Source organism: Pongo abelii, chromosome 15, assembly GCF_028885655.2.
Source record: "Pongo abelii isolate AG06213 chromosome 15, NHGRI_mPonAbe1-v2.0_pri, whole genome shotgun sequence".
In the NCBI taxonomy this organism is placed as follows: domain Eukaryota; kingdom Metazoa; phylum Chordata; class Mammalia; order Primates; family Hominidae; genus Pongo; species Pongo abelii.
Window position 1 is genome coordinate 25,479,653 of NC_072000.2, and position 12,379 is coordinate 25,492,031.

At 39.3% G+C, this 12,379-nt stretch overlaps 2 gene segments (V, D, J or C); both read left to right on the plus strand.

The window, feature by feature from the left end:
• The first annotated feature begins 7,526 nt into the window (after window positions 1-7,526).
• On the plus strand, window positions 7,527-8,199 carry LOC134760139 (T cell receptor alpha variable 18-like). The segment is given in 2 exon segments: window positions 7,527-7,634; window positions 7,763-8,199. Coding segments are annotated over 2 exon segments (483 nt in total).
• A 2,708-nt stretch (window positions 8,200-10,907) lies between these two features.
• LOC134760140 (T cell receptor alpha variable 19-like) lies at window positions 10,908-11,453 on the plus strand. The segment is given in 2 exon segments: window positions 10,908-10,962; window positions 11,140-11,453. Coding segments are annotated over 2 exon segments (369 nt in total).
• Window positions 11,454-12,379: the final 926 nt, after the last annotated feature.

Consider the following 12,379-nt stretch of genomic DNA (forward strand, 5'->3'; position numbering starts at 1 on the left):
TCACGTCTTTATTTCACACTGAAAAACATAAAGATTTATTTTGGCAGTCATCTGACCCAGACCCTTCCTCTAGACTTATGTCCTGGAACTCTCCAATCTACATATTGCTCCAGCCAGCAATCTCTTCTTCTCTTCATTTCTTTTTTACCTTTCTCTGTTCTCCTCTCTTCTCCTCTTTCCCATCTCTCCCTTTGTTTTACACACAAAATACCTTAAAATCAATTTTTGAGAACATTTATAAAATACTCTAGAAGGTTCTTGCTATTCTTTTTGGCTGATCTGCATCAGGACCCATTTTCTTATAACAATAATAATTTTTCAGTCACTAATGAATGTCAGGCACTATGCTAAGTGACATCTTATGATCTCATCATTAACCTTCAACAGCTCTGAAAAGGTGGTATTATTATTTACTCATGATCCATGTTCTACAGCCAAGAGAATGTAGGCACAGAAGACAGAAACAGCTACTGAATTGATAGATGCAAACCTGACTTCAATGGCCTGAATACAAAACTTACTCTCTTCCTGGACCCGCCTGCCTCCAGCCATAGAAACTAAAACTTCTAGGTATTCATTGCTATGGACTGAACTGTGTTTCCACAAAATGTGTATGTAGAAGCGCTAACCCCCAGTACCTCAGAACATGACTGTATTTGGAGACAGAACTTTTAGAGGTAAAGTTAAAAGGTGGTCCTGAGGGTAACCACTAATTCAATAAGACTGGCATCCTTAAGAGGAGATTAGGACAGATAGCACAGGCAAAGGGATGACCATGTGAAGACACAACAAGAAGACAACCATCTATGAGTCATGGAGAAAGGCCTCAAAAGAAACTAAACCTGCCAGCACTTTGACCTTGAACTTGTAGTCCCTAAAATCATGAGAAAATAAATGTTTGTTGTTTAAGCCACGCAGTCTGTGATACTTTGTTATGGGAGCCCTGGTAAACTAACACAGTACACTAATAACCAGCCTACTGGTTAGGCTTGATGTGGGCACATGGCTTGGGCTCCAACAATTAGATGAATTGTTCCCTAACTTTCACTCAGGAGTTACTTATGCAAAAAAAAAAAAAACAACAAACAAACAAAAAGAAAAAAGTAAGAGTTTCCTTTTTGAGAGTGGTGGTAATTGCAACAAGATGGACATGAGAGTTTACAGAGCTACAAGGCAGTGGAATTGTAGCTGCATACATTGTCCTGCATGAACAGTCTTGCATAAACTACATGCAGTATCTGGAGGTCAGGAGAGGAGCCAGTGGGATACTCAGAGGAGTGGTTCTCCAGAGTGATTTTCTGTACTGCTGCTGACTTAGTAGCTTTTGAGTTCAGTTCTCTGACCCTATTGGAGATTCTGAGGCAAATCCAGTATTCATTAATTTATTCCTTTTCTACTTAATTCGGGCAGAGTCCATTTCTGTTGCCCATCAATAAAAACCGTGACTTGTATATATTCTCATTCCAGGGAAAGTTTTTTAAAAGGAAGCTCATAGGTACATGATCGGGGTCATAGTAACTACAGGGAATTTAAAAGTGCTTCTCAGAGGTAGTCTGCAAATATTGAGCACCAACTTTCTTTCGTAGTTGAGTTCTTACCTGAATTGAAATGTATCTGTTCCTATTCTAAGTTAGAACTAGAATTCAATAAAGGCAGAGACTGGAATAGCTTTGTAATTTCTTCTGAGTCAGCTCTGAACACGCGTCCTGATGGCAGCAGGATGATGTTGCCACCACAAGAGGGCAGTGCCTCCCTCTCCTCAGACTAACTTGGCTTTAAATCAGCCTGTCTGCTTGCCTCTGACTGGCTAGGGAGGAAGCTGAGACTAGGGGACAGAAAGACTAAGGATTCACCCAGTAAAGAGAGCTCACCTGTGACTGAGGAGCCTGGCTCCATTTCAGATTTTCTGTGATTTCATAAGGAAGAAGAATGGAAACTCTTCTGGGAGTGTCTTTGGTGATTCTATGTCTTCAACTGGCCAGTGAGTTGGGGTTTTTGGTGATGGGAATGGCAAGACGAAACTTTAGAGCCCACAGGACTGAGGGGAAAATTTCTTATTAATCTGGAAATGTAATTTGAAAATGCAATGACTGACTCCTGGTCCTGGACCTGTGTTTCTGCCTAGGGGTGAACAGTCAACAGGGAGAAGAGGATCCTCAGGCCTTGAGCATCCAGGAGGGTGAAAATGCCACCATGAACTGCAGTTACAAAACTAGTATAAACAATTTACAGTGGTATAGACAAAATTCAGGTAGAGGCCTTGTCCATCTAATTTTAATACGTTCAAATGAAAGAGAGAAACATAGTGGAAGATTAAGAGTCACGCTTGACACTTCCAAGAAAAGCAGTTCCTTGTTGATCACAGCTTCCCGAGCAGCAGACACTGCTTCTTACTTCTGTGCTACGGATGCACAGTGTTCCCCAGGAACCTGCAGCCTCTACACAAACCCTGCCAAAGCAGCTTCTTAGAAGCCCTAACAGCGGGTAGAATTGGTGGTTATGTCTTTCAGTGAAGAAGAATCTACAAACAGCTGGCAAAGTAAAAGGGGAACGCTTTCAAATTCATGATTTTTTAAAAAGCATCTTGGACTAGGGGAAAATGCATGAAATTTGGAACAGGAAATGGAAATGCCAGGCTCAGTTCTGCTAATCCTGGCTACACAGGGACATTTTCAGTGTAGCAGATTTCAATTTCCTCACTTGAAATAAAGGATTTGGACCAATGAGCTCAAAATATTACTTAATCGCTAATTTTATTAGGGAAAAAAAAACAATCACTGGGCTCTTGTGGAAGAGGAGGAAGGCTGCTCAGTTTTAGAAGGTCTCATCTGTCCTATGTGCAGCCCTCCCAAGACATCAGTGGGTCTTTGAGATGCATGAGGTGGCTCTTACATTCCTCTAATTCTTGTATAAGAAGCAGTAGATTCATTAGGCATTAGAATTGGAAGGGGTCCTAGGACTCTCAACCAAGCTTTTCATTTTAGAGCTGAGAAGTAAAACCATTGCATAATAAGACAGACAATTATCTGAATCTTTGGAGTGATAGTGGCAAATATCTGGATCTGATTTCACCATTTATAAGTTGTATGATTCCCACGCTTCAATGTCTCTATTAGGTAAAATGGGAGTTTATAAGAAAGTAACAACTTCTCCCCATCAAAAGGAGAGATATGTGTTCACCACTACCAGGTCCTAAAATGCTGTGTTTTGAAAGCAGGCATTTTCAGTATCAAATGCATAACAATTTTTCAGCCATTTATTCTTGCTCTTACTGAGAAATAAATGCTGACTATAGTTTTCTTGATACAGTTTTGATACTACCGAAAATGTGTTTGTGGAGAAAATTAAAGCATTTGTATTTAGGTGTATGCTTTGGTGAGAAAAGTGGGGGAGGGCAGGGAAAGGTTGTATAGGACAGTGGTTCCCACAAGTCAGACCTTGACCCATTAATATTAGCTGTACCAGCATCACTAGAGCGTCTTTGAAGATCTGGACTATTAAGCTCAATTCTGGCTTACTCAATCAGCCTCTGATAAAGTGATGAATTTCAATTTTAATGAATATCTTTTATATATGTAAGAGATTGGCTCAGGTTCACATTTAAAAAACCCAAACAATAATGTTTTTAACAAGATTGACGAGTTTTTTTCCACATAAAGGAGCTCTGTAATATTCAGGGCTGGTTCAGCAGCTTCATCATGTTACAAAGGAACCGGGGTCTTTCTAGCTTACTGTTTTTCACTCTTAATGTGTCACTCTTGTTTTTATACTTTCAAGAGACTGATAGAGATCCTTCCACTTTATACACCTTCCAGACTGAAAGAAGGAGAAAGTCAAGGGCACATGTACATGCTGGCTGAGTCAGTCTTTTCCAGAATCTCCGCCCAATGGCTTCTGCTTACACTCATTTGCTAGAGTGTTATTCGATGTTCCCACCTCCTCCCATCTGCAAGGGAGGCTAGGATATCAGGATTATTATCTAAGTATATTTCTATTCACAGCAAAATTTGGGTTCTATTAGTAAAAAAATAGGCGATAATGGACATTTTACAGACAATTAGAAGTTTCTGCCAGACTCTCAGTTTAGGACATATTAGGACTCATAATATTTTTGGTTCATAGTTATTTTTGAATTACCATATCCAATGTATTTTCAAGTTCTATTGAGTGTACCACCTACTAAGTTTTCCAGAAGACATCACAACCTCTATAACCTAATTCACCTCCACACCCAAATTTAAAATTCTCCCTAATCCCTTGCTCCTCTGCCCCCAGCAAGCTTGACAGACCCCAACACTTCTCAGTATAGTGCTTTGTACACAGTAAGGGTGACATTTTCAGAGTGCAAATTTGACCATGTCAGCCACCTGGGTCCTCACTGGTTCTTAGAGTAGAAAAAAAATTGCTTCATGTGATTTACAAAACCCTCCATAATTTAGACTCTTAATACCTCTCCAGTATCTTTCCACAATAAGCTCCTAATTTATCTTTTTCTTCAATACTGGTCCTATCTACGTTTCTTGAATGCACTTTGTTCATCTTATATAACCCCCTCAAAGCAACTTTAGGATACATTCTTACTCTTTTTAAAAAATTCTTTTCTCTTCCCTTGAGAGTAGAACCCAGGAAATGCCTACTTGTTCTCATACGTCTGTTCAGGAGTCAGTAATAGAAGAAAGCTCAATACGCTTTCTTAGAATTGTGGACCATTGCCTTTTTAAATGTGCCGTTTCTCCTTTTATTTCTTTATTTAATTAGTAATTGTCTTTATTATTACTCTATGTGCTCCTTAAGGGCAGGGACCATTATCTGTGCTGCTCTGTTCTGCTCAGTCTTGAATCTGTAACACCAAAGTAACTTAAGCACTAAGATAATCAATTTTTCCTCTTCTTTCTTCCTATTAATTTATTTAATATACTACCTTTATTTTAAGCCTCCTCTAAGAGTTAAAATAATGTTGTAGTAAAAGAACACCCAAGAGGTCGGGCGCAATGGCTCACGCCTGTAATCCCAGCACTTTGGGAGGCCGAGGAGGGCAGATCATGAGGTCAGGGGATCGAGACCATCCTGGCTAACACGGTGAAACCCCATCTCAACTAAAAATACAAAAAATTGGCAGGGCATGGTGGCGGGCGCCTGTAGTCCCAGCCACTCGGTAGGCTGAGTCAAGAGAATGGCGTCAACCCGGGAGGCAGAGCTTGCAGTGAGCCGAGATCGTGCAACTGCACTCCAGCCTGGGCGACAGAGCGAGACTCTGTCTTAAAAAAAAAAAAAAAAGAACACACAAGAAAATAGGGCTGAGTTTTTCAAACTATAGTCCATGGGTATTTGGAATTGTATGAACAAATTGTTGGTGTATAATGGGAGTCAGAAAACTATGGCCTAGTGTTCAAAACAAACTGTCACCCATTTTTGTAAAGTTTTATTGCAAAATAGCCATGCTCATCTATTTACACATTGCTTATGATGGCTTCCATGTTATAACAGCAGAGTTTAGTACTTGCAACAGAGAGTGTATGATTTCAAATATATACTATTTGTCCTTTTACAGAGAAAAGTTTACCAATCCCTGAGGTATAGAAATTAAATGAGAATTATTAGATCTGTGTGATTAGGACAATGTAAAATAATGAAGGTATATTTCTAATAATCTAGATGACTAATAGAATAGCCCCCTTGAATTTGATTTTTTTGGCACTTTTACCAAATTAAGGGTAAATGGGATAATAATACTCTACAAATGAAGACATTGCAGCTGTTTAAATGGTGAAAAGTTTTTGGAAAATTTTGGTTATGATATAGAACATAGCACATAGCACTACAGATATATCACATAGTACTACAGATAGGGCACACTCCCAAGAACCTGCATCTTTCCATTGAAAGAGGATGTATTGCAAACATTCATTGTTTGTATGCATCAACATGCAATTCAATATACATAAAAGTAGCAGTAAATAAAAAACATTTTTTTCAGTGCTGAATTCTTGGGTGCTTCATTAAATAATAAAATTGTATAATGGTGACTGACATGAGTATTTCTAAATAGGAAAAGTGAAGAAAAAATCCTAGTAATCACTAATCACAATAACTCAGACAATAGCACATCAAGCTCCAAATAACTTTAATCAATTCAGTTATTCAACTATACACATCCATAGCTTTCTTTTAATAAGTCTACACTAACCGTTTAGTTTCAGTGAAAAATCATTTCTTACACTAATGTTTTAATTTGAATTTTATCGATTTTATATTTTGTTTGCAGTTTTTGTCTGATTTGGTAATTGTATAAAACCTATGAGCCTAAAAAGTTGATATAAATAAAATATAAAGTTTTTATATTTTTATTATATATATTTTATATATTTTTTATATATTATATAAAGTTTTATATATATAATATAAATAAAATATAAGTTGATAAAATAAAATAAACATTTTATTGTTGGGTATATGAAAGCACCATAATATTTTAAAAAATGGTTAGTATGAAAGTGGCCCCTTACAAGAAGACCTGCACCTTACTCAATTTTGAAGAACACAGAATGCACCTGCTACCAGGTCCTGGATCTACTCCTAAATGAAGCCAGTCACACCAGGGGCCTAAGACACTAGACACATCTTCCCATAGACTGTCCTTCATCAAAGATAATTTTTCCCACCAGACACAGCCATTCATTCATTTTTTCACCAATTTTTAAGGGTTTTTTTTGAGCATTTCCTATGAGCTAAGGTCCTAGGAAAAGGGCTGCTGATAGTAATAGGATTCAACTTCTGATTCAGGAGCACTAAGTGCAGCTTGAGAAACAGGACAGAAACGATTCTAATATGATGTGATAGGGACAGAAAATATGGTGGGAAAAAAGGAGAGCACTAACTCAGCTCGAGAGATGGCAGAATGTTTTCACATGGAGGTGATGCACTGGTTTTCAAAGAATGAACAGGAGTCTTCCAAGTGAAGGGGAGTGGGGAGAAGGAAGGGCATTCTAAGAAGAAGTGCTTACCCCCTGGTTTTGGGGGACCAGTGGGAAATATGTCGAGAAAAAAAATCTCACATTTTTTAAAAATATATTCTCAGGATATCCTGAGATGCCTAAAACTAAATTACCACTTGTGAACACATTAGATGCAGGGAATGGGGAGATTCAAGGGAGTCATATTGCTCTGAGCCTTGAAGAAGGTGACAGGAATCACCCACACGATGAAGTCAGCAGAATGTTTGATGCGCCTTCCTTGAGTCCCACCCTTCACCTCGGACACCATTTTCTTTCTATGTCTGCAGGTTAAGCCGCACCCCAGGATGGAAATGAAAATCATTCCGAGACTCAGAGCAGGCTTCAGAGACAGAGAGGAGCCTCAAGAGGGCGCTGCTGCCTTCAGCTTGTGGTTTGACAAACATTTCATCTTTCCTACCTTCGCACATCTCTTTGTTCCAGCCTGTGGCCTGATCTTGCAGAGCAGTTTACCCTGCTTAACACGTGAGTCAAGATTTTGTAGAAGACTCCGCCAAAGGATCAACAATATAAGGAAATATACCTCTCGGTTTGGGTATCTCTCAACAAAACGTTCTACTGCTTCTCAGCCAGCCATGCTGTCTGCTTCCTGCTCAGGACTTGTGATCTTGTTGATATTCAGTGAGTAATGTTTACTCAGAACTTCTGAGATGTTCTATTCCTTAGCTTTACGATGACCTTTAACCCCTTCCAAACTGGAGACCATGCCTCTTCTATTGCCAGTATAATAATGTCTTTCCTTTTTTTAGGGAGGACCAATGGAGACCCGGTGACCCAGACAGAAGGCCCAGTTACCCTCCCTGAGCGGGCAGCTCTGACACTAAACTGCACTTATCAGTCCAGCTATTCAGCTTTTCTATTCTGGTATGTCCAGTATCTAAACAAAGAGCCTGAGCTCCTCCTGAGAAGTTCAGAAAACCAGGAGACGGACAGCAGAGGTTTTCAGGCCAGTCATGTCAAGAGTGACAGTTCCTTCCACCTGGAGAAGCCCTCGGTGCAGCTGTCGGACTCTGCCGTGTACTACTGCGTTCTGAGAGACACAGTGGGTGGGACTGCAGCGAGAGCCCAGCACAAACCCCGGAGGCTGCAGGTGGGGCCTGAGTGTGAGCCGCTTACGGTGGGAGGTATTATTTTCTGTCTCCAGGGTTCTATGCTGGAGGCTTCCTCCAAGTACTTCCAGCTCTGATTCTTCAGTGCCAAGGAACCATGGAGATTTTGGATTACACCACACAGAGGAATTGGGGGAGGAACAGTCTAAAGCGAACCTAAGCTCTGTTTTCTAGAAATGCCTCTGTCCTCAGCCCAGATGTCTCTTCTTCTCCCCAGACGGCATACATTCCTGAGAAGTGACAGTAACTTAGCTATGTGACAGTTCAGTTGGTCTATGCTGAAATACTTCATAACCTGTTAATACAAACTCTAAGGGAAAACAGTTCATGGACTAATGTATCACCTTGAATCTACATCCTTGTGTTTACAATTGCGATCAAGGTTGTTTGTCTTGCTGAGTTTCACCTGCGGAAACTCCATCTCCAGTGACTGCAGCATTTATCCTCTCTTCCCTTCACTTTTCCTTCTCTTGTGGTTGCTTAGAAATTCTGCTACCTGAGTAAGTGCTATGAGGAGAGTGTCCTGATGAGAGGCTTTCCTTGTGCTATCGGCACTGTGGTTTCAGAACAGCCCAGTCAGTAAAGGCTGTGTCCATGGTATGTCTTGCCCACACTGTTTACACCCCTCCACACTGATCTTCCTGTTGGCTTTGCAGCTGTTTATTGCAACACTAAATCATGACCTGGAGTTTTGACTTGAGGATCTGTGTTATGAGAAATTCTGGATTTGGGACATTACTTTAACTTGGGAACTAACATTATTTTTATCATTGCATTCATGCCCATGATCCTTTTAAAGTGCATCAAATTTAGCAGCCAAGAAAGACTGTTTATAAAAAAGAGGTGAATGGACATGGACTTTTGTTCACTGGGACCCCAAATGGAGAAAATAATCTCATATTTCTCTACATCAAAGAGCACAAAACAGAAATGTGGGCCCCTCACACATGGGATGTAGCTCACCATGAGAAACTTTTCCTAATATTCTGGAGTTCTGTGAGCCTTGTTTGTCCTTTGTCTATCCTGCATGATTCTGTGAGTTTTACACATAAAAATGCAGGTTTTGCAGGGCCTGATGCTTCTTTGATTTCTAGGGCTCTCTTTAAGAAAAAGAAAATTGGGGGGAGGGGGGAGGGATAGCATTAGGAGATATACCTAATGCTAAATGATGAGTTAATGGGTGCAGCACACCAACATGGCACATGTATACATATGTAACAAACCTGCACATTGTACACATGTACCCTAAAACTTAAAGTATAATAATAATAAAATAAAATAAAAATAAAAAAAGAAAAAGAAAATTAAATTATAAATTTAAGTTTCTAGGTTCTGGGGTAGAAAGGAGCCCTAAAATCAAAGCCGAATATACTTCATGGTAAATCTCCATTTGAGGTTCCATAGAGATCATCTTCTTTAAGACTGAAATATTATAATAGTCTTAGTTTGTCCTGATACTGGGAGGTTCCCTAACTCCAAGTCCTCTTTCCCACGGCAGCACTAGAATCACTTTAGCTATCATTAATATGAGTATTTTCACTTCTATCTTTAAAAAAATAACAGCTTTATTGAGATATAATTTGCATACCTTAAACTTCATTCTTTTAAGTCCACAATTCAGTGGTTTTAGTATATTCACAGTTATCCAATCATTATTGTGATCTAATTCCAGAACATTTTCACCACCTCATAAAGAAACTCTGTGCCCACTAGCACTCACCCCCATTCTTTTCTTACCTTAGCCATGAATCAAATAAAAATATTGATTTATGAAGAATAATAACACAAAATTTTGTTGTACCCAGTCTTATTGTAAATACAGGACCTCTTATGAACCTATATCTAGAGGGAGGAAACATAAGTCCCAACATGTAAGACTGCAAAGAGTTTAATGACTGTGATGCAAGGGACAAAAGCCAGTGGAGATTGAACTCTGCTGGTATTTTAACAGGATTTCTATTGTTTTTGGTAACGCTTTGGTTACAAATTGTATATTTTTGGGTGTTTCCCATCCTAATCTCCACCATAATTAATATGTGTGGATTGGAATAGCAGGGGGATTTTCAAGAACACACATATTGAGTTATAACAGAAACTCCTGTCTTTGAGCAGTGAGTAGAATTTCTGGAATTTATCTTTGTTTACACACACATACAAAATATGTGTGCAAAGAAACGTGTGTATTTTTCTCTGGTGTTACTCGACATGGCAAACACTGAACAGATTTGGTGACTCAGGAGGTATGTTGTGAAATCATTTATTAACAATAAACTATTTCTTATATAACTTTTGCTAGATTCCACAACTGGCAAAGTAGTAACAAAGATTGAGACTAAAAGTTTTGCCTTCCTGCTAGAAAGTGAAAACTCCGTATGGTTAGTTTGCACCTTGACTCTATCTGGAGAAAAAGATATGTAAGACCAAAAGATGCATAACTGTATCATCCCATGTATTCACTATAGCTCATAATAAATTGTAAGTCTCACATTTTCCACCAAAGATGAATTAACTAACCATGATTCAATTTTACCACTGTATATTTACAGTCCAGTAAGTTATATTGAGACAAAATTGGTATTTAGGACAGTCTAGCATCTTCCATCTATACAGGAAGCATGTGACATGGCACAGTCAAACTCATCATATATCTGTTAACTGTACTTCCTGTAAAAGGCAGAAGCCTCACACAGCCCAGTAACTTTGCTAGTACCTCCTGAGTGCAAGGTATAGAATTAAGATCTGGATTTGAGACGGAGCACAGAACAGTTCACTCAGGGGAAGAGCTATGAACATGCTGACTGCCAGCCTGCTGAGGGCAGTCATAGCCTCCATCTGTCTTGGTAAGGATGACACCAGCATGGGACTCAGGCTCCTGTTAGCTCAGAAGGATGTGGAGAGAGGCTTAGAAAGAAGGGGTAATGGGCAATGGAATCAGCACTAGGTCCTAAGCCACTGAATCTGTTTTATCCCCAGGGTTACAAATAAGGGATCAGTCTATTTTTTCCTCTTTTCCGCAGGATCCAGCATGGCTCAGAAGGTAACTCAAGCTCAGGCTGCAATTTCTGTGGTGGAGAAGGAGGAGGTGACCTTGGACTGTGTGTATGAAACCCGTGATGCTACTTATTACTTATTCTGGTACAAGCAACCATCAAGTGGAGAATTGGTTTTCCTTATTCGTCAGAACTCTTTTAATGAGCAAAATGAAGTAAATGGTCGGTATTCTTGGAACTTCCAGAAATCCACCAGTTCCTTCAACCTCACCATCACAGCCTCACAAGTCATGGACTCAGCAGTATACTTCTGTGCCCTGAGTGAGGCCACAGTGAGATGAGTGCCTGTGGGAGCCCTACAAAAACCTCAACAAGAGACAGGGCTCCTGGGGAGAGACTCCGTCACAGACAGGAAGAAGCAAGGAGGGGCTGTGTCAGCACAGGTGGCTTGGCAAGGAAACCTGAGTTCAATTCATGTACAATGTCTAGATATAACATTTATTAGAAACATGTGTATCTTCTATTCTTTAGAATAGATTGAGACAGAATGTATAGCACATATTTTTATATCACATATAGAATTATGAAACAAAAAGTGCTATAACAAAATATATTAATCTTGTGTTGGTTTTATTGAGGGTGGGAAACTATCCAATTATCTTCAGACCACATGGAATGATTCCATTCATAAGCTGTTAAGTTTTTAGAATCACTCATACATTTATGCATTAATTATTATGTAGAATGCTTTAATCCAAGTGTAATAGAAATGCCTTTCATCGATTTTTCTTAAGAACGGTATCAATACTCAATGAGGTAAAAAAATTAAATTTAAACTTCTTTCCATAATCATACCAGCAACCTCTTGTACATCAGAATAGATGTGAAATGTTTCTCAAATTTCCTTTCTCTGGCTCCTCTCTTTTTGTGACATGATTATGATTTTTTAAAAGTACCTAAATATTTTGCTCTCATTTAGAGGCTGCCTACTAAGAGAGATGTCTAGGGTGGGAATTTGTCCTAACTGATTGAATATCTTGCCTTCACCCTTTCCCCTTTGAGTTCTGGCCAGTTTGAAGCTGAGAAGTGGTTAGGGCCAGAATTACAGCTGCCATGGCAACCAGAACCCAGGTGGTGTGTCCAGTGTCTACTTCCTGTCTAAACATATATTTCTCCTTGGATGTTACAACAGGTGCTCAGGAACAAGGATTTTTATTTCTTTTGCTCCACACAAGTTTTTAGAAACCTGAGTTTTTAACATTAAAAG